The following is a 22,182-nucleotide window of genomic DNA, read 5'->3' on the forward strand; positions in this document are numbered from 1 at the left end:
GGAGCCTGCTGTTCACTTCCTGTTTAAATGTTGAGTAAAACCATGATGTTTTTTTTAAACTCTGTGAGTTGTTTGCTGCATCCCAGAACGTCAACAGCAGATTCAGAGTGATATCTAGAGCATAATATGTAGATGTGAAAGTCCGTTGACAAAGAAGCAATTTGTGACGACTTGGGATAACAATGTGTTGGAAGATCACCATATTGCACCGCCATATTTGTAGAGTAGCCCAAAATGGACAATGGACTTGTCCGACATGTCAAACAGCACTGGAAAAACCTTTGTTTGTAACGTGAAACTGCTTTATTCAATGTCTTTATCGGTTAACATTACTTGTTCTGTTCATTTTTGGAGAGGAAGTGGATAACGCAGTTCCCGGAAAAAACCCTGAATGATTAGCACTGACCAGATAAAGTTTGTAAAGTCAGCTTGTTTGCAAGCACACTTTACCTTTAACATTTTCTACATTTTCTAAAAAAAAAAAAAGACGATATGGCTTTTATTTTCACTCTGAACAACATTTGAGAACAAATTTTAAATGTTTAAAGACAAATAATTACTGTTAGATGTATGTTTCAGTGTTTCTTTCACTGGATTTTAAGAATCTGAATCATAAAACTTAAACATTTCCCGTTCTGACATCCCCACACACATTTGGTTTCTTGCGGTCCGAAAGCACAACTTTGAAATTACTTTGCACTTTCCAATTATATTTTTAGAAAGTACATTTTCTTGCTCCATTTACCTGATTTTTGCCATCTTGAATTATTCTGCCGTTTGGTCCGACAGTTGGCGTGTCTGCGGCGCGCTGGTCTGCTGCTGATGGAGTCAGTCAATGTGACCACAGCAACTGATGCGAATGTTCCCGCAGCAAAAGCATGAATTAAACATGTGATCAGCTCAGTTTAAATCATTAAATCTCAAACAGGCAGCTTGATATGATGCCTCCTCTGATGGCAGAAAACTGCATGTTTTGAATTTTGAAGTGGCGATGGTGGAGAGGTTTAACCACTGATTAGGAGACACTTTTATATTTTTACATGCATGCTTTTAAAAAAAGGCTGAATTTAAAGGAGACAAATGTGGTAAATTTTCTGGCATTTAATTAGCATGGTTGGATGTTCTCACATGCTGCAGCCTTAAGGTTATTTTAAGGTTTGTTCAAGGAGAAAATCCACCCCCAAAAAACATATTCAGCTCATTTTTGGAGTGAGATCACGGAGCTTCTCCACAGACCCTGAATAATAGAAGAACTTGCTCTCTTGAGGCAGTTTGACTGACGTGGAGACATTTCTACGTCATTTTCTCACATTTAAATCAAACTTTAACAAAAAAACATGCACCCAAAGGGTCATTGATTCAGTGTAGTGCAAAAATCAATCTTCAAGGGCCACTTAATTGCTTTTCCTTGACCTTTTGACCTTTTGACACACTGTTAATTCAGAGTTTAAGTTTCAAATCAACATAGATGAGGCTGTTTGGATCTACGCAATCAAGCTCCGTCAATCTGATGACTGTGTGAAATGACTGAAAGCTCCAGAACGCGTGGACCTTAAAATTATTTTGTCAGGGTCAAGAATGCACGGCCAACTAACCATTTTAAGTAACTTTTAAACAAAATATCCCAAACAGGTGTAGGTTTCAGTTTCTCTGGTGTGCGGATATTTGGCTTTTTTGCTTCTCATGTCATGAACTGTATCTCTTTGGGATTTTTAACAGTTTTCCAGACAAAATAAGCAACGGAAAGATGACACTTTAAGTTAAATTTGATAGTCCTTTTTTGACATTTTGCGCACAAAATAGCTGCGTGCACTTTACCATATTAACCAGGTCATGGCTGGACAAAATGTGTTCACATAGTTGGAGACAAAAAGCTGGTTTCTTGGAGCAGAATCATTATCTTTGAAAGTTACGGCTGTAATTAGATTAAGCTCAAAGTTAAAGGTGCTTAAACTTTAGCATTCAGTAGGTCTGTAATAGGCAGCACAGTTGCAGAAGAAAATGTTGGTGTTGTACATTTCTGCCAATCATGCATGCACTACATTTGTTCCTCATAAAAATCATATCAGTGTTTCAAAAGTGACAGTTGACTGTCTCATCTGGAGGTGGAGGAGATGGTAGATGATGTGACATCCAGTTAGGGCCGGGCGATAAAGCTAAAACAATATCAACTGTGACTGAACTTTTCTTTGATTGAAATATGAGATGTCGTCCATAGAATGTTGATAGAACGCATTTCAGCCATGTCCACTCTGCTCTTATCCTCCGCCGGTGTCTCCGCCGGTGTCTCCGAATGTCCTCTTGCTCTCATTCTCCGCTGGTGTCTCCGCCGATATCTTCAAATGTCCGCTCCGCTCTCATTCGCCGGCAGTGTCTCCACCGGTGTCTGCACTGCACTCATCCTCTGCCGGTGTCTCCACTGGTGTCTGCTCCGCTCTCATCCTCCAACGGTGTCTTCGCCGGTGTCTCTGAATGTCCGCTCGCTCTTATTCTCCGCCGCTGTCTCCGCCGGTGTCTCCGCCGATATCTCTGAATGTCCACACCACTCTCATCCTCTGCCGGTGTCTCCCAATGTCCGCTCCACTCTCATTGTCGTGTTTTTTGTAATGTGTTTAGGCTGATCACAAGGTCACAAGTCTGACACGTGTTAAGGACATGGACAGACAGAAGGGACAGCAAACCAAAATAGAGAGCTGGTGGTGAAGAGCCTTTGATTTGATTTGGTCTTGAAAATGACTTTCGGTTATTGGTTGAAATGATCATTATCGTGCATCACTGCTTATGATATCTTCATTTCTCACTTAGGAGTCAAAAACCTGAAAGCTTGACAGAATGAATATCGTGATATATATCGATAAAAAAAAAATATTATGATAAGACTGTTTTCCATATCGCCCAGCTCTACATCCAGGCATGACCACTGCCACGCTGCAGACCACTATTCAACACCACCAAACAACAAAACTGATGTTTTTTTAGTGAGTCAGCGGGGGGGCATTTTCAGATGTATTCGTTTTGTGTGATATTTAATTTAATAATTTCCACGAGTGTGCCACCAAAACTGTTTTTGTTTTCTTCATGGGAAACAGAGGCAATTCTTTTAGTGTTTAGTAACATTTAAATACTTCCAGCCACATAATGCCACCAAAGTGGATGTTTTTTTTTGTGAGACATTGACAGCATTTCCAGCTGTGATTGTGCCACCGTGTGCAGGTGTTTTTAAGCAAGACATGTGGTCATTTTCAGCCATTATTGTGCCAGAAAAACGGCATCTTAAAGCCAAAACAAAATCATTGCCATAACCAAGACACACACACACACACACACACACACACACACACACACACACACACACACACACACACACACACACACACACACACACACACACACACACACAGGCTCCTGTTAACACCAGCACACAGCTTGATGCTTGTACCATCACGTCTTGTAGAAGTATCTTGTCAGCGGGGGTGCAAGGGATGTTCGAAGAGCATGTGTTTAGGTGTGTGTGTGTGTGAGTGTGTGTGTGTGTGCGTGTGTGTGTAAGACTGTTTGTGTTTATCTGCAAGCAAGGCATGCTGGGGGTGTGCATGACATCTTGCTGTGTTTGCTGAAAAAGAAAAAAGAAAGAAAAATGTAGACAAAACCTCCCCAAAAGGAAGATCCAGCCTGGGTCTGACTGGCTGTACACAAACCCAATTATAGAGCAGAGAGAAGGGAGATTGGATTACACACATAAACACACACACACACACACACACACACACACACACACACATCAATACTTGCACATTTTGGCTCATTTGGCTGCTTTAACAGTAGCTGTGTTCCACTTATCCTAATCAAGACACTAAATGCACACAGAAAAGAAGGAACAGCAATGTGTGTGTGTGTGTGTGTGTGTGTGTGTGTGTGTTTTTGGTATTTGGTCAAATTGACTTCTATGAATGGTTAAGCCCTCAGAGCCAGCAAACACATCCACACTGAGTGCAGGTTGTTTTGTGGCTTGAAAAGTGAAATGTATGGTAATGTGGTAATGCAGAGCATGTGTAGTTAATCCTCTTAGTGGTTTCCTGTGAAGACTCTTGCCCTCTCTCTCTCTCTCTGTTTATATGTCTCTCTGTAACAGCTCTCGCTCCCCATCGTGCACGCTTTTTACCAGCTGCTCTGTAGTAAAGAAATTGGATTCATATGAAAATATGTCTGTGCACGGTGCTCCAAAGTAAAATAACTCTCTTCTATCCTCACCACGCATGGACGTGCACAGACTCTGTCCAATTATAAAGGGTTAAGACAGGAGCTCTTGAAGTCTTTACTGGAAGCAGTTTGAAGATAAAACTGGATATGAATAAAATTAGTGCAGTAAAGACTCGAAGAAACCAGCGTTTAACACTGTGAAACTTCATGGTGATTTCCATAGAATTGCCACGTTTAGGTCATTTTATTTTGCATCAAGTTAAACTTTGGCACTTAAAATCCAGCAGACACTTTGTCACGCCTCTCGATGTGATATTGACACCAAAAGGTCCCTTTAGTGTCTTTCTGAGACGCATCGGGCCTCACTAAGTCCAGTGTAAACACTTCTGCATCAAAACTTGCCTGATATTAGACAGAACTGTCAGCTCGTTACACTTGAGCCTCTTTCCCTCTGCAAAAAAACCCACTAACGTGGCTTTTTAATGTAATGGGAAAGGTTATAATCTGTATCACGCCTGCGTCGAATGACTCTTCAGTAGTCGCAGGTATTAAATGGCTTCGGCTCTGAAACAACGACATACAAAAAGTTCACAAAAGCATGCACACCCAGACAAAAAAACTAGATGCTGGGCACGAAATAATATATAAGAGAAAAACACAGTCTGCACACTAGATTATGCTCCCATAAATATAAAAATTCAATTATAATGATTACTACTATTTATTACTATTTTTATTACATTTTTACTGAACTTTATAAAAAAAAGTTGCAGGGAACTTGCTGTATATGAAGTTTAAAATTTCAGTTTTTATTCAATACTTACTAAAGGCATTTCAACAAAGTTTTTGTATTGGAGTTTGTTAAAATACATATTCTGAATTTTGACAGAAATATTTTTATTGTAAATGCAATTCGGACCCAAATATCAGTTTTTGGTCTCATTACGTACTTATAATCAGTATCAGTAAACTGGAAAAACCAATGTCAGTCAACCCTGGTGCTTAGTTTAGATAAAATCCTGATCCTTTGTGTTTTTTACTACTAGTAACCAAATACTTTTTCTGTCAAAATTTAACCGCAACCAATTCACAACATTGCGTAAATGTGTTTTAGCTATATACTGTACGTCACATAGATACTCTGAAGGGTGCCCCTAGCGTCACTATGAGACGCTGCAGGGCTGTTTTACGTTTACATTGTACAGATGTTCTTGATGTTGCGTCCATTCAGATCAGATCAGATCAGATCAGATCAGTCTGGACAGATCAGATCAGATCAGATCAGATCAGATCAGATCAGATTAGATTAGATTAGATTAGATCAGGACAGGACAGATCAGATCAGATCAGATCAGTTTAGATCAGATCAGATCAGTTTAGATCAGATCAGATCAGATCAGATCAGATCAGTTTAGATCAGATCAGATCAGATCAGATCAGATCAGTTCAGATTAGATCAGATCAGATCAGATCAGATCAGATCAGATTAGTTTAGATCAGATCAGATTAGTTTAGATCAGATCAGATCAGATCAGATTAAATCAGATCAGATTAGTTTAGATCAGATCAGATTAAATCAGATCAGATCAGATCAGATTAGTTTAGATCAGATCAGATCAGATTAAATCAGATTAGATTAGATCAGATCAGATCAGATTAGATCAGATCAGATCAGATCAGATTAGTTTAGATCAGATCAGATCAGATTAAATCAGATTAGATTAGATCAGATCAGATCAGATTAGATCAGATCAGATCAGATAGCAGCAGTGATAACCAGCAGATTTACAGTAAAGGGAAAAATCAAAGGACGAGAGCGAGAGAGAAAGAGAGAGTTTGTACCTTCTGTATGAGCGCTGTGTACTTTCATCTCTCTGTGTGAGTTAACTGACCCGCAAGGACTGTGTGTGTGTGTGTGTGTGTGTGTGTGTATATGTATGTGTGTGTGTGTGTGTGTGTGTGTGTATATGTATGTGTGTGTGTGTGTGTGTGTGTGTGTGTGTGTGTGTGGGGTGTGTGTGTGTGTGTGTGTTTATGTTCCCCTGCAACTGCGCAGCTTGTGCATCTGCAGTGTGTGTTTGCAGTTTGCCACCCTCAGCTTAACTCTGCTCTAATTTCCTTCTCCCGCTCTGCACACTCGCACACACTCATGCTAAATGGCATATGTTATTTTTGTTGTGTAGCTCAGAGGGGTGGCAGGGCCTGGTGGTAAACTAAATGATGCCGCACACACACACACACACACACACACACACACAGCTGCTGCTCTTCTCTTTCAGACAGCAGCACGCCTTGTTTCCTGTGTCAGATTCCCTTTGGCCGCTAAAGCTGTCAAGGAGCTGCCCCTCTGGTAACCCATACGTCCTCATCTTAGTGTGTGTGTGTGTGTGTGTGTGATGGGTGTCTGGTCGTTTTTCACACCCATAAAGAGTGAAGTGCAAACTTTCCGCGCTTCTTTTACGAGCTTAAGATTTAGCTTTTATCAGCTGCTGCTTCTTGAACTCGCTGCATCATATTTCTGGGAGCAGATGTACGTATACGCCGTGGAAGTTTTTTTGACGCTCGCTGAACTGCTGCTACGCTTTTACACCCCGAGAAGAAAGTTTTACCATGTTTACAACCTGCCAGGAGGAGTTACAAGCAGCAGACTGGTGTCTCCTTAGCTGAGAGACAGTATTTTGTCCAAACAGAACCCTTCAAAGCACAATTACACGCACAGTTTCAGCCTGTTCAGTCGACTACACAGTATGGAGGGAAGGTGGGACATCCTCAGGTCACACTTTCATTCATTTTATGGCAGGCTGATGTAAGAGTGCTCCTAGAAGGCTGTCTTACATCATAAATTAGGGTTAGCCCAAAGTAGAAACCAGAGTGACAATTTGACACAAAGTTGGTTGGTTTTTGGAGACATATGATAGTAAAAAAGTGTCTCAGATATACTAGAGAAAGTGTTTATATCTAAAAAGTTTGCAGATTCATAGCTGATTTGGAGCGTGCTCTTAAAGTTAAAACTAAGCATTCATTACATGCAAAGAAGACAACCCAATCGTTTCTAAAACCACAGACACATTTGAACGTTATTATTTAGCAACATGTTGAAATTTTATGTTGCTTTTATATTTTGACATCTCTGTGGTGAGTTTGTGTTCTTCGTGCACAAAGACACTTGGATATTAGGAAGAGATCAACTTTTGGCTAAAAATACCTTCTTTCGGTGGCATTATTCCGACAGAAAAGGCAGTTTTGCTTTTGTAATAAACAAGCGCTTTTTGTTGCACTTTTCTGGCAGGATATGCAGCGATGGATCTGTAAAAAAAAAAAAAAGTCAACACAGCGACAGGTTGCAAAAAAAAACACCCACTTTGGCAGCAAAAAAGCAGCTGGAAATTCAGTAAAAACATGCTAAAAACAGCTGGTTTTGTTGACAGCACTTGGTTCTTTTTCTTCTTGTGTTTTTTTATTTTTTTGTGTGTACTTTCAGGTAATGTTCTTGCAGCTTTTTTTCCTTTTTTTTTGCAAATTTTTGGGCCATGTCTTGCTAAGTTTGAAGTGAATCAAACACATTTGCTCAGGTTTTAACAGGTTTCAATGCTAGGGGATAGAAGTTTATTCCTTCCTAACATACACCACTTTGAAAATTACACCTGAAGAAAAACAAGGTCTTTTTTTACATCTTAATGGATTTAAAGGGAAAAAAATATCCAGTTTTATCTTCTCTCCCATTCCTTCAGTCGTCTGTTTTAGTAAACAATGTTTCGGGGAAATGTAGTGGAGTAAAAGTATACACTTAATTTTAAAAAATATCCGGGAGTAAAATTGAAAGTTGACAGAAATCTAAACACTCAAGCAAAGTAAAGATTGTCCCAAAAATACTCTGCTGTAAAAGTGTTATTACTTAGTTACATTATGCCCCTGCTAATAATACTGGTTTAACTATTAACTGTTTAATGGGGCCTTAAACGTTGACTGGGAATGTGCAACATGACCAGTATGCATGTAAAGCTTGAGAGTCGGCGAGTAATCCTGCCAACAGGACATCCTCTGACCTCTCCCCTTTCCTTCTGTCTGACGCGTCTGGAGTTACAGGAGCGGTTTCATGAAACATTATCCAGCTGCTATTTCTCAGTACGGGATTGCAGTTGTGTTGCAGCGCGGGGCTCCAGCTTTGCTCACAGCTGCTCCAAATTAACATTTGTTTGGAGATTCATAAGCTGCTCGCGAGAAATCAGAGGCATCAAAATGGGTCAGAAATGACTCGTCGTTAATTTTTAACTCAAGTTGCATTTTTTGCGTCCCCACAAGGTGGAAAACAGTGATTTAGAAAGTTGCTCATCCTCAAATCCCTGGTTATACTGTAGCTGGAGAAATGGAGGGCTGCTATCCGCATCACCTAACATGACTTTCAGCACGGCTGAGTGGGGAGCTGATGCATTATTGAAAAGCACGCTCATGTGCACATGAATGCGAGGGCCGAGTCAGAGCTGCAAGGTGATTCCCCGCAGTGCGAGCCGTCTTTAGTGCCTCTTCCTCCCCGTGTTCGGGAATATACGGCAGATAAAACAATAGAGCGACTTCAAAGGCTTGCTCTCAAAGCTATCTACATATATGAATTATTTACCTTTTGTTTTGTTAACCCTAAAAGCTGTTTCTCAGAGCTGCAGACTGTTGCTTGTAAAGATGTTTGGCGTTAGAGGTGAAATACGCGAGCCGGAGGGAGGGCGATGTGTCTGCAGCCGGCCCAACACCGTGGGCTGGCAGGAGCAACCAAACGGGAACAAATTAGATAGATTTGTCGAACAGATTTCGAATTACGCAAGGTGGCTTCAACATGAAATCCTTTTGATTGAATGCAAATTTTTTTTCTCAGATGTGAGGAAACCTGTAAACTAGATAATGAATGAGCCAGCTCCTCCAAAAGGCGTGCAATCAAAGGAGAGAAGCTTCAGACTGAACGCCTGCAGCATGCATTATGTATCACTGCAGGCCTGCGAGGTGAAAAACACTATGTGATTTACTTTCTGTACCTTCTGTTCACCTGCAACTGTAATTTTTTCTCTGTTTTTCCCCTCAAACTGGATCCCCGTGAGATTTCTTTGACTCGCCAAAAAATTGTTCCCTGAAATTTTTTTTCCCCGAGTGTTGAAATCTCTAAATCAGACTAAACCTAAAGTGCAGCACAAACTGTCAGAGCAGTGTGAAAACTTTTAGCTGGGCTTGTGACATGGATTTTTCATCAGCGCTAATGGTCGCTCAGACAGAGACGCTGAGTTATCGAGCAAAAAGCTTCTGTTTGTGTGTTCGCCGTCGCAGAGCTGCACAGGAAAAAAAAACGGCCGTGGTGTTATATCACACCTGGCCTTGTCATAAACCCTCTCCTGGCAGCTCTGTCTCCCGACTTTATTTATGATTTGTCTAAAATGACATCCTCTGCGGCGAGCTGTTTTTATGCGTTCTGTTCTGCTTTGGTGGAAGTTCAGAAATATTAACCAGCGAGCTGTGAGTGTGCATTTCTATTCTTGACCCTCCTAAATGGGTCACCAACTGCAGGCTGGAATAATCCAGGCAGAACGGCCCAAAGTTATTTTTGTTTGGTTCCTTCTGCAGCACAGAAATGGTTTAAAGGTCCAGTCTGGAGGATTTAGCGGCATCTAGTGGTGAGGTTGAAGAACAGAAACTTCTCAAAATGTCCTAATTTGTGTTTTCAAGGATTGTGAAGGAATAATTCACCCTACTGTCTACTCACTGCATGCGAGTGTCGTGAAGCATGTTGGTTATTGTTTTTGGCGCTCATGTTAACAAGTTAGAGCAGCTGCCTGTGTGAGCAGCGCTCGTCAGACGCGTCGCAGCGCTTGTCAGACGCGGCACATCTGAAGAAACGGTGGCTCGCCAACTTCTCCGCATGACACGTGCAATTGTTGCCAAAAACAGACAGTGAAAATGACATTTTCATAATTATATTGACTCTCTACCAACTTTTATTACAGTGCCAATGTATTTATCTGTCACAGAGCTGAGGAAAAACAAAAACATGTTTTGCTCAAACTTTCCTGCTTTTATTTCAAAATAAGAGTCCTCTGAAAGTGTCGCCAGAATCCCATCAGTTGTTGACACAGGCTGTTTTATTGTGAAATATTTGCAGAGTGTTGCAGGAGCATGTACGACTTCATAAATGAGTGTAATATGTGCTTTTAATTGTGGAAATGCTGTACTCATAGGATACTCGCAGCTAGTGTTTGATTTGTCCCCTCTGGGCTTCTGTGATTTAAATGGTTTATTAGGTTTAAAAAAAACTGGTGTGTTTATAAATGAGTAAACACATAGTTATGAATATTATCTTCCCTTTCATCCATAGATGCCACTAAATCCTGCACAGAGGACTTTCTGTCGAGCAGGTGCTTCTATTTCCATTTTATCCTCTCTTCAAATATACCACTGAAGCGTCCCTGAAATCTATATTTGAAGCAACCGTATCTCTCAAAACAATATTGTCTTTGTTCCCTCTTCGGCCTCACTGCGGCTCCAGTGCTAATCTCTGTGTTTGCGGTGGACTCTGAGTCTTTCAGGCCGTCTGCCTGATGATCCAGAACCCATTACGTGCCTGATGCTGATATTTGGCTGCGGGAGCGATAGCAGCGACGGCAGAGCGAGGGCAGACAGCTGGATTTATGGGCTGTGGGAGGCCAACGATCAGCCAGTCATTTGTCATGTCTTACCAGCAGGTCCTCTAATTGGACCGGAGGCACAGGGGGAAAAGTTGAATCAATGAACGAAGTCACAACTTTTAAACTTCACCCCAGATGAATATGTGGCTATTAGCATAAGAATGCTAACCCTGTGGCAGAGCACACAGTCTCCTGCTTTTCATGCAGATTACTCAGCTGCTAAACGGCCTGTGTTGGTGGTCAGATGATGGATAACGCACAGGACAGCCACGGAAAACCGTGATTAGACCACTGAGGAGCCAGAGTCGTCTCCTCGCTCTTTGGGGCCGCTTTGAATATTTGCCAAAGCTTCGATTAAATCATGCTTTTTGGCAGAAGCTGTGACAGTTTTAGGTGTCCTTCGGTTGGGCAGCGCTATAACTTTGCCTGTTTTCACAGCTTGCCTCGCAAGAAATTAGCATATAATCACTTGGCCGACACTGAAGGAAGTTGCAGAGTAAATCAATTAAATGGCAGCAAATGAATACATTTGAATTCATTTCGGCGCCGAGTTATTCGGCAAAACAGGAGCGACGCAGCTGTTGGCCTCTAAAAGCGGAGATGTCAACAGTCGAGCTGAAGAACCAGAGCGATGAGGAGGCGGCTTGACAGGATGCGCCGATAATTAGAAAGAGTCGACCGGCAATTTGGAGTTACAACTTGTTAGTGCTTTGTCAGGTCAGAGGTGTGTTGTGTCTCAAAATACTTGAGATATCTAAAATACTTCAGACAAAAGTGTGTGATGCTCAGATGATTTGCTCATGTCTGTTTTATTATACCTCGAGCATTTTTTGACTGGTGTTTTTGACACTTTTCTCATGTTTTGAAACCTATTTTATGCTTTTAGTAAAACCAAAGCAGAGTTCCAGTTTCTGAAGCCTCAAATCAGCATCCAAAGAGCAAATACAGTCGTGCTGCTGTCTTTGATTCAGGTTAAATATACACGTAAAGTGATGGCACACATCAAAACACGACTTATGTTAAAGAAAAAATGACAACAAACACATTAAACATTATTCATCCAACCTTTCCTTTGATAAGTTACATATGTATGCTACAAATGGCTTTGTTAACCCTTTGAAACCTGAGCATTTTTTAAAAATTTTACAGAGAAACATGGGGAGAAGACAATAAGCAATTTAAGAAGGCATGGCCCAAAATTTTGCAAAAAAATATGTTTAAGAAAAATTACAAGAAAATTGCTGAAAATTAAGCAAGAAAAAGAAAGTTAAAAACAAAAATAAACTTAAAAAATGACCCATAAATCACTGAAAAATTAAATATATGTACATATTTGACAAATTCTATTCTATTTTTTGTAGCATAATGTAAAATATGAAATAATTATATTATAAATTTATTTTTGGACATTTTCCCCTTGTTTAGGGATTATTTTCTTATGATATTCGCCCTTTTTAAAGAATAATTTTAAAGTTATTTCTTGTTTACTAATTTCTAACTTTCGGGACATTGTTGTTCATTGCTTTTTTTCCTCTTGTTTTTTTAAAGACGTTAAACCAGTTTACTCTGGGTTTAAATGCTAAAATAGCATCAGCTCTAACCCTGTTGTTCCAGGTTTCAAAGGATTAAGAATGAGGTATATTTAAAATAAAATCTCGTTAATGTCTTGGCATCAGCACATAATGATATTGATTTGGGCTCTCCCTCTCTGCTGTGATCACGTACTGCGTTGTTGAAACCTGACCCAGTTACACGGGCAGATTACTGAGCCGCGCCATGATCAGGTTGATCAGCTGTAAATATAAAGCTGTGTTGACAGATCCAGGTTTCCCTCAAGGAGAAGCTTGAGTGTTTTTCGCCGCCGTCTCAGTCGGCAGCAGAGCTGCTGGGCCGCTGTAAACTATCACGTCCCCAGATTGAATTTGCCTCAGTAATAGCTTTAGTTTCTATCCAATTTTAGCCCAATTAGGCTTTGCTAGCCTGGCAGGCTGCCTTTCTTCACCCTCTCTCACGTCTTGAACGAGAGAGTTCGACTAGTGTAAGTGACAGCTCCACAAAACTGAGCCCTGTTAATGTTTGACTCTGCCTTTTGTTCTTGATTGGAATTTAATTGAATCTGCTACTTAAACCAGTGTAGGGCCAACCGGGTCCTCCCCTCCCTCCGCATTTATCCAACGAGAAGTGACTCAAGGACGACGGCTCTTTTTCAGCCTCATCCTTCTTCATTTTCATTCAGAGAAACACTCTTCACTCCAAATTTGGCACAAACATTCACTCTGACTCAGCGGTGAACTGATTAGATTTTTGTGGTCAAACTTTACTTTACAGCCGTCTTATTCTCGCCATGTCTCGAGGGAATTTCTTTAAATTTGACACAAACTTTCCTCTCGAACTGACGAATAAACTGATTACAATTTGGTGGTAGAAGTTTAAAGGTCAAGGTCAGTGTGACCTCTCAGAACATGTTTTTGGCCATAACTCAATAATTCATATGCTAAAATTTCACACAAATGTCTCATATGTTATAATGAAGAAGTTATGACATTTTATATCCTAAAGTTCAAATGTCAGTCACTTAGACATCATAATATTCTGCATGAAACACAGATACATATCCAGAAACGTATGTACAGTTCATCACGTAATCCAAAAAAAGCCATCATCCTGCTATAAAGAGCTTATTTTTATTTCATGTTTTGTGTACATTTTAGTAATACTGTCCATATGATAATAAGTATAATTCATTCTGATTTTTTCTGTCTTTTTTTTTCACTTTTTCTGGCCATATATCTCAGTTGCTCTGAGATTCAAACTGACACCCTACCAGCCAAAAAACCCTCGATGCAAAACTTAGCTCTGCCCTATATAACATCCTCTAAGAGGAAGTGCTCTGTGTGAAAGTTATGGATCTATTTTTTTCCTTTATGAAATTGGAGACGTGCAGCCGTGATGGCTGAGCCGGTTCGGTCCTAAATCAAATCTGAGGCTGATATCTTCCTCCAGGGGGGAATGAAATAAGCCCTCAACTCCTCAGACGTTTAATCAACGAATCCCAGGTATGGGTCCCTGCAGGGGACAATCTCATCGGGAGCAGGGGAGGAAATGCCACTACCACTCACTCTGCTGACGGCTGTACAGCTCCCCCGGCTCGGGCCCGACAGCACGAAGGTCAGCTAATAGCGAGTCCGGGTTTGCTCCCCTGCCCCGGCCACTTTAAGAGGTCCCTGTTTACAACGGTCCGGGGTCAATCCCATTCTGCTCGCGGTCTATTCAAGAGGCAAACAGGACGTGGATTTGGAATTGAGTGCAACCTCCACAATCCCCCTGAGACCTCAGCTGAAATGGACTCGCCCTCGGAGCCGTGGCGCTCCGTCCGGTCAGAGCTGAAGTCACCTACACTGTTAGCTGCTGGGCTAAATTTACACAGCTCTATTAAGACTCAGCGACATGAATGGCAGCCGCAGAGCCATAACAGGAAACTTATGTGTGAGGGCATACCTGCATGCATGCACACTTATTATTAACCCCACTGACCTCTTTTCCCAATTTAAGTCAAAGTGATCCAACTCTTACACAACGTGATGTTCTGGCTCTACAAACTACAAATACACACAAACACGTTAATAATATCCGTTGACACTCACAACACCTAAACACAAACACACACACACTTGCAAACCGGCTTGGGTGGTGTGTAATATTTCATACCTTCCTGAAATTTCAGTTATATGATAGTATAACTGTGCGGCCCCATCCCCACTGACTGCAAGTGCGCTATTTACGTTCAGCTTTTCAGACTAATAAATGCACAATAGAAACCCACAAAATGAACTGTTAAAAGTTATATTCTCACACATTTTTTTCCTTATTAAACAGAGAAATACAACCGCACACCTTTTGAATGCAACTTTCTCTCGGTCACGCAAGACTGACGAGGCTTAATCGCCTCGGAAACTCATCATAAAAGACACATCATTCAAACATGACAGAAATAAAATAAAACTCACCCAAACGGTCTTGGTTACTCTTGTTAGTAATCTAGTTAGTAAGTCCACTGTTCCAACAATCCCCAGCTCCAGTTTGGTCTAAATAAATCCTTAATCCACCAAGTTATTTGTTAAAAACATGCTGTTATTCCCCACAGTCTCCCTCTGCTGTTGCTGGTGCAGTGCTGAGCTCTGGTGGTGCGTGCTGTGCACCACATAATAATAACCACATAATTTAATAGAGGATGGCTTGTATTTATGACGGTGAAAAACATACCTTGAAGTTTTTTCAATGCTCTGGTATACTTTTATATCATGATACCACCCAAGCCTACTACTCTGATATCAAAGGGTTGATTGTAAAAGAGGCAGTTAAATTTATGGACAAAATATCATTTCTTGTCTTACATCTCTTTATGACATCTTTCTGATCACGAGAGAAATGTATCTGTTTTCAATACGGTGATTTAAACGCAATGTAAAAAAACAAACAACTTAAGATTCAACTACTGCTCGAAAGAGACTCGAGTAGGGCATCATTGCACCCGTCTGCTCTTGATTTTACAAGTCAAAGGTTCAAGAAGTTAGTTATTTTTTATGTAATTGGTTGTCCCTTTTTTCGCGTGGGACAGTAGTTTATATTGCAAAACATACATTAGGACAGACACAGTTAAATTCATCTTGCTGTTTCAGATTTATTGCAAATTTAAGAACTTTGTACAGTTTGGGAGAGAAAAAGTGTGTGTGTAAGAGCTACAGTATGAAAAATACGTCAGGGAGATTTGAGAAAAAAAACAGAATAGCAGTTAATGTGGTTTGCTAAAATCTTAAAAAAGAAAAAAAAACAACAATACCATAATAGTCTTTTATCCAATACTTCCACAAAATCTGGCCGTAGGGTCTTGTGTATTTCACCCATCTGGTCCGGGATTTAAAGAACACATTTTCGAAAGACTTAGAGAAAAGGTTTTGTTTTCCATTACATAAATATCATGCACCTGTATTGTGGGTGGGGGCTTTTTTTGCAAGCAGATATCAAAATACCAAACATACAGTCATCAGGACGCTTTGCATGAAAATCAGCCCCGTCCCAAAAATAATGTGGAAAATTGCAAGGGCAAATCAGTGTTAAGTGTGCTTTTTAGTGCTTTGTGAAACTGTGCTCAGAAAGGCCTAATCACTGGACACTCCAAGAATACATGCTTCAGAAACTTCAGTAGATTCAAGTGGGTTAAAATGGGATAAAGCAGGGCACCGGTGCACCTATCTGCTGTTGATTTTATGAGTCAGATGTTCCGAAAAGTCATTATTTTTGACGTGATTGGTTGTCATAATCTGTGGAAAAACAGGATTGCCTCTGTGTCTGTTTTTAAGAATGATTTGAGTGCAGCAGCTTTTGTTTTTTATGTGTAGACCAAGTCAAATTTCGTTGGATATGTTTTATAGTGATACAGTGCTGGTACCTTCCCATGTACTTCCTGCTCTTTATTTGAACAGATTTTGATGAAGTTTTCGAAAGAAAAGACTGTAGCCTGAAGTCCTGCTGTTCTGTTACAGTCAGAAGGATTTTCCATTTTTAAGTTTGCTTTGAACCTTTTTCCCCTCATGGGTGGCAATCTGTTAGAAAGCTATCTGACAAAAAGAAGATTGTCACCATACATTTGTAGAGAGATTGGTTGGTTTTTGGAGCCGTGCTGAATGTTTATGGTCAGGATGTCACGCCGGCCCTTTCTCTGTGACCGTACGGAAAAGACTTGGGGCAAGTATCTCTGTCTATTTATTTTTTTAAATTCAAACAGAGACTAAAAGGGATTGGCATTCCCAGTGTGACAAACTGATCTCACTCCGTCCTGGGATTGCTCTTCGCAGTCAGAGCACATTACCTGAGAGACAGTTCCTCTCGCTGTAAATAGTGCCAATTCACAGAGGGAGTGCAACTCTGCGTGCCTGTCTCAGTGAATCTGGTTTTGTATTTTAGCTGGGTGCTTTTTTTCCCCTGTCTACACCTTTTAATAACCACAAATTCAGACAAGCAGAGTGAAAAAATCTCACGTGTTTATCTCTTTGAGCAACTGAAGAAGAAATGGCCCAAAAAATGAGTAAAAAGTTTAAAAAAACCCCTGAAAATTTGCATAAAAAAAAGGAAAAAAACCAGCAGGAAATAAACTGAAAAAATGCTCAAAAATAGTACTGATTCAGAAACATGATTATAAATATGCAATTACTATCATTGAAAATATAGTTTTCTGGGCATTTTTTCTAATATTCTTTTAAAAATATTATTCTAAATCTACAAAATCTTGCAATTTGCAGCACATTTCTTGCTAAGTTGCCTTTTGCTTTTCCCCTAATATTTCTAAAGAAGAAATTAAACCAATTTGTTTACATTTAAAAGGTTTAAATGGTTGTGAGAGGGTTAAGTTTTACATAAGACACAGGAGCAAATGTCAAGAGTTAAGACTTTAATTTGCATCTTTTGCATTTGTGCTTAAACTAGTTTCGTTTTGTTTGACATAATAGGTCGTCTTTAGCGTTGTGCGTCTTTGATTGTGTGTGGAAGAGTTTCTCTCTCAGGAGATGAAATCGCAGTTGTGAAAACTGCAGCGCTCGGTTGACACCCACATTCTCGTTACTTCTAAAGGTCGCTCCTCCTTCTCCCTGAGCAGGAACATTAATGATGTGAGCAGAGAAAGCCCATGACATGTTTGCCCTTACATAAAACACATTACACATCTGGCCACAGCTGTGCAGGGATGCACTCCCACAGACTTTAAACACACGTACACACACATCGCTCAAACCACATTACAGGGAACATATCAGCTGACATTCTCTCTCCAGGAGTGCCTTTTCTCTCAGCTGGCTGCCTTAATTAAATTTTCATTCTGTGGTGTTATCCTTTCTGTTTGTGTCTTTCAACATGACCTATAGCAACTCCCACATTTTACTGCATGCTTCCTGCATGACTTACTCCGTTACTTGTCCTGTAGCCGAGAGGAGATGTTTTCAGAATCAATCTGGCTCTGGTTTTTCACAAAGTAATGGTTCAGTAGTTCAGAGATTGTGGGAGTATTAAAGTATAATTGCAGTTTATGGCAGTATGTAATTTCTCCTCTTTTTTTTGGCCATTGTTTGAGTTCATAGTGGAAGCAGGGAAAAGAAGTCAGATGGGTCAAGAAAAACAAGCAATCAGACAGGGTGGAAACAACCCTCAGGGTTAGCCAAACTTATTTGCAAGAGACCTCTACGGTGGTTCTTAATTGATTTATCACTGATTCAGATTCGATACGCGGCTTGTTTTTAGGCCCTTAAGTCTCAAACGCCTCCAGCATGTACTAGTGTAACAGGTTGTATCGAGTTTTGGGGCTCAGCCTAGTGGATTTTCTCACCGTCCATTATTGTAATCACCCAGGTGTGCTGCTCAAGTTTTTTTGTTTTTTTCAGTGATGTCGGGCTGCATGCAACATGGTGTTTTCTCCTCGTAATGTGCAAAAACTTCATGTGCCTAATACTGGTTATAGAGAGGAAAATACTTTAAATTTAAGAGTGTAAATTAACCCCATAAGACATCTGTTTTTAATCACTGAAAGTCGCAGTCTTCCCAACACATATGATCACAAGTCGTCAAATACTGCCACTCTTCAGGGCACTTCTGTGTCTGCATACTACGCTTCAGGTATCCTTCTGATTCTTAACATACAAATAAAAGTGAAAAACAAGAAACAAAATGAAGACTTTAAGGAAATGCAAAGACAAAACAAAACAAAAATCAACAATTCAGCCGACACACCATCAACACAAAATCACGGGAGAGTAAATAGACACAACCCCTTAGTGGATACGAAGAGGCAGTGAACAAACCAGCAAAATATAGTCGAGCCATATATACACACATATTTCCTTTTCTTGCGACATGGCGGAGTGAGCTGAGCCTCTTTGTGCACAGCCAGGACACCTTATGTCAGCATACAGTATATGGGACTGCTAGTGGTCCGGTTGTTACCGGAGGCTCTAGTTTCCCGTCCATTAAGACGTCTGCTTTAGTTTGTGTCTCAAATGGAGCAAAGTCTCCACATTTAACAGTCACCCCCCTGCCATGAGGTGTCCACTCCGTATGCACAGCTGCCCATGGATATTCCCGTCGTGAGCGGGTAATTAATCATCCGGCTAAATCGGATTTATGGACTGTAAGATGATATATCTGAGCATATGCAGGCTGGAATATTGATTTAGTTTTGGCTTCAAGCTAGCCATAAGACATTGTCAGCTGCATGTTATGAGCTATTGACAAATACCAGGCATGGTAAAGGGTGCAGCCAACTGGCAGAAGTGATCTCCCGCCTTTCTGCCTTTTTTTTGCTTTTTCTCATAGTTGGCTGTGGTGCTCAAAGCTTTTAATCAACACTGAAGCAGTTTCACTCCACCTGCAGCAGAAATCCTCATGTTTTACAGCCTTAAGTATGGAGGATGATAAGAGTTCAAAGTGTGAAATGATTTTCTTACGGTGGTGATCACATTTTGTAAACTAGAGCAGTAAAACCTTATCATGGACCTGAGCTAACCTGCAATACAAACTGTTGCGATGCATAGAAGCAGTTCTGAATCTCCCAAACACTGAATAATATAAATCCGTTGTTTCTTTATTCCATGTGTCTGTTCTGTACTGTATCTATAATGCATGATTACTGCATACTGTACAGGGCTTGTCATGAAGTCTGGCTTCAACTTTGTGTCAACAATAGTGAGGAGAAAATAAACTTTGGAAAGTTATAAAGCTGAGGTTGTAAATCAAAATGCAGAAGCAACATTACCTGCGAATCTCAATGCAAGTGAGCGAAAAACATTTTTATCAGTGACATTAATATGCACAAAGTGCTCTGTATGTTTACTGTCATTTGCCGCGGCTGTCAACATTAACAAGACATGTGGGTGTGCTCGGATATGATAATGGAGCATGCCAAAGTGATTTTTTTTTCCTTGCAGTGATGAATCAAGTCCGTCCTCGGTGGTGTTTCATGTCTGTTTTTTATGTGTCTTGACAGAACAACACATCATGGAGACCGCAGTCGTGTCAGGAGTGTACCTGCTACAGCGACGTGGCCATCTGCAGGCCCACCCGCTGCCCCAACCCACGGTGCGACTTCCAGAGGGTAAGACGTGTTACACTCTACAGGAAAACCTTATTATTTTGGGATGGGAAACTGTAGTAGGCAATACATACAATGGGCAACAGGAAATCTATTTTAACGATAAAGGTGATGTTATTATTTTGCATTTCTCCTGTTGTGCACTAATGTCTTCAAATGACAACATAAACGTGCAGGTCAGCCCCACCAAACAGGCCTTTTCAGCACATTTTTATCCCAACTCATCAGATATTTCTGCCGAGTCAGCGCCGTTGACTTCTACATGTGATGCGTTAAGTATTCTCTTGCGTATTTTGTTGCAATTGGAAACAATTTTGAAAGCAGGTGCAGGTACACAAATTTTACGGTTTACCGTAAAATTGATGTGAGCAGAGAAAGCCCATGACATAACCGCGCTATAACTAAATATATTCTTTGTGAATTTGCTAGTGTAACTGAACTAGCTAGCTAACATAGTTAATGTTAAGTTAATGCAACACAGTGATAATTAGCTATTTATTCAGTTACGTTTGGTTAGCTAATAATAGAACATTGTTTTAACTAATAGAAATTAATTTTGGGTGCAGGTAGAGGTTTAGCAATTTGAAGGCTTAGCTGTGTAACCAGGCTACAACTATGTTACATATTGTTATTAAATTGTAAATGTAGAAGATTAATGTGAAGTTTTTGCTAAGATTTCAGTTAGGCATCAAAGCTAAATAGCAAGCATAGTTGTCTACATAGTGCGTATAACATTAACATTAGACCATGTTAATAAAGTAAAATAACTCTTGTTTGCTTTATACAAAAAGTCAAGTTAATAACTTAATGATGCTAAGCAAGAAATGAAATCACTTATGTCCTATTCTAAAACTAATTAACCAGGCAATTAATACAAACATTATTATTATATTATAATTATTGTTAATATGCAGTGCAGCACATAGAATAGCTTAAATGCTAAATTTACTCATGTTACATTCAGTTATTAGAGGTGCCAAACAAACAGGACAGGACATACAACAGCATGATTTTAAACAGCATTGTATTTGTGGAATAAGATGAAGATGATAATCACAAGCAGTGTTTAATTTCAAGAACCTCGGACAAAATCTTTCATGTGAGTAAAACAAATCTGTTGTGTATTCTTACTTGACATAAGTTAAGATGCTGTATTCCTACAGAAAACACACAAGTTGAAGTCTAACAACAAGAATATCTCTTCCAAAGCGGCTTTACCTCTGAGAAATACTTTCAGAAGTAAACCTTCAATTGATTGAAAGTTTTTGGAGTCTGACAAAGAAAGAGTGGGAGCATGGGAAAAAAGTTCAGTTACACCCACAAGTTTGTGTTTTGTGCAGTTCAAAACGCAGTCCCACTTTCAATGTTTATTTAGAAGTTGTGAAGTTTATTTTTCAGCTCCTGAATGTAAAACACCCTTCCTTTGCCACAAGAATCAGGACCAAAATCAAACACTGAGTGAATAGAACAAATAGTCTTAAACATTCAGGATCCTTTTTTGGTAATATTTTAATCCCCTCCTGTCCATGTCACCTTGAAGTGCAGATCTTAAAGGCCTCATTTAGTCACTTGTCTTTGTGAGCTGCCCTTACGACAAGAATCAATGAAATAAGAGACTATTGTGCAGCGAAGTCTGCCGATTGCACAGTTTAATCTGCCACAATGACGACTGTTTGGAAATGTTAGTTCCAGCTTAGCTTTTTTGGTGCATTTGAATTCGCAGGGACACATTTTCAAAGCTCTTTTTCACTCCATCTCTCCGGCTGCTCCTCCCCATGCTTCTTCTAAAATGTGATTTAAACGTCAAAGCCTGCGGTGACGGCGTCAGATCCAATCCCTGAACTAAAGCAACAATCAATGTCTAATGAATTCCACTCTGCTGGTTAGCAATCCAATGTTAATTAAAATTAGTCATCATGTTCACCAAGCCGTGTGCCCCCTCCGTCTAAAAAGCTCTTAAAATGTGACTCCTTCTCACCTGCACTGGGATGAAAGAGGTATTAGGCTTTTTATCATCTGTCTGTCTCCGATTATAGGGCTTTCTTTTGAAATCCATTACCATTCATCTACAAGCTTAAATTTCCTTTTCTACCTCATCGACTTTTCTGAAATCAATCTCTAAATTTCAGAGGAGTATTTTTATAATGCAGCCTGTCTTCTGTCTGAACAGGACGGCTTATTACCTTG

The 22,182-nt window shown here is 40.1% G+C and overlaps 1 protein-coding gene across 1 annotated transcript in view; it reads left to right on the forward strand.

The window, feature by feature from the left end:
• The window catches only part of fras1 (Fraser extracellular matrix complex subunit 1), a 313,566-nt gene that overhangs the window by 69,481 nt on the left and 221,903 nt on the right, over nt 1–22,182 (forward strand). The window contains exon 3 of the mRNA XM_088076327.1: nt 19,891–19,998. Coding sequence (XP_087932453.1) covers nt 19,891–19,998 — 108 coding nt within the window. The remainder of the gene's footprint in view (nt 1–19,890; nt 19,999–22,182) is intronic.

The sequence above is a fragment of the Plectropomus leopardus genome, chromosome 4 (genome assembly GCF_026936395.1).
Source record: "Plectropomus leopardus strain MGB_pleo_1.0 chromosome 4, ASM2693639v1, whole genome shotgun sequence".
Taxonomy (NCBI): Eukaryota; Metazoa; Chordata; class Actinopteri; order Perciformes; family Serranidae; genus Plectropomus; species Plectropomus leopardus.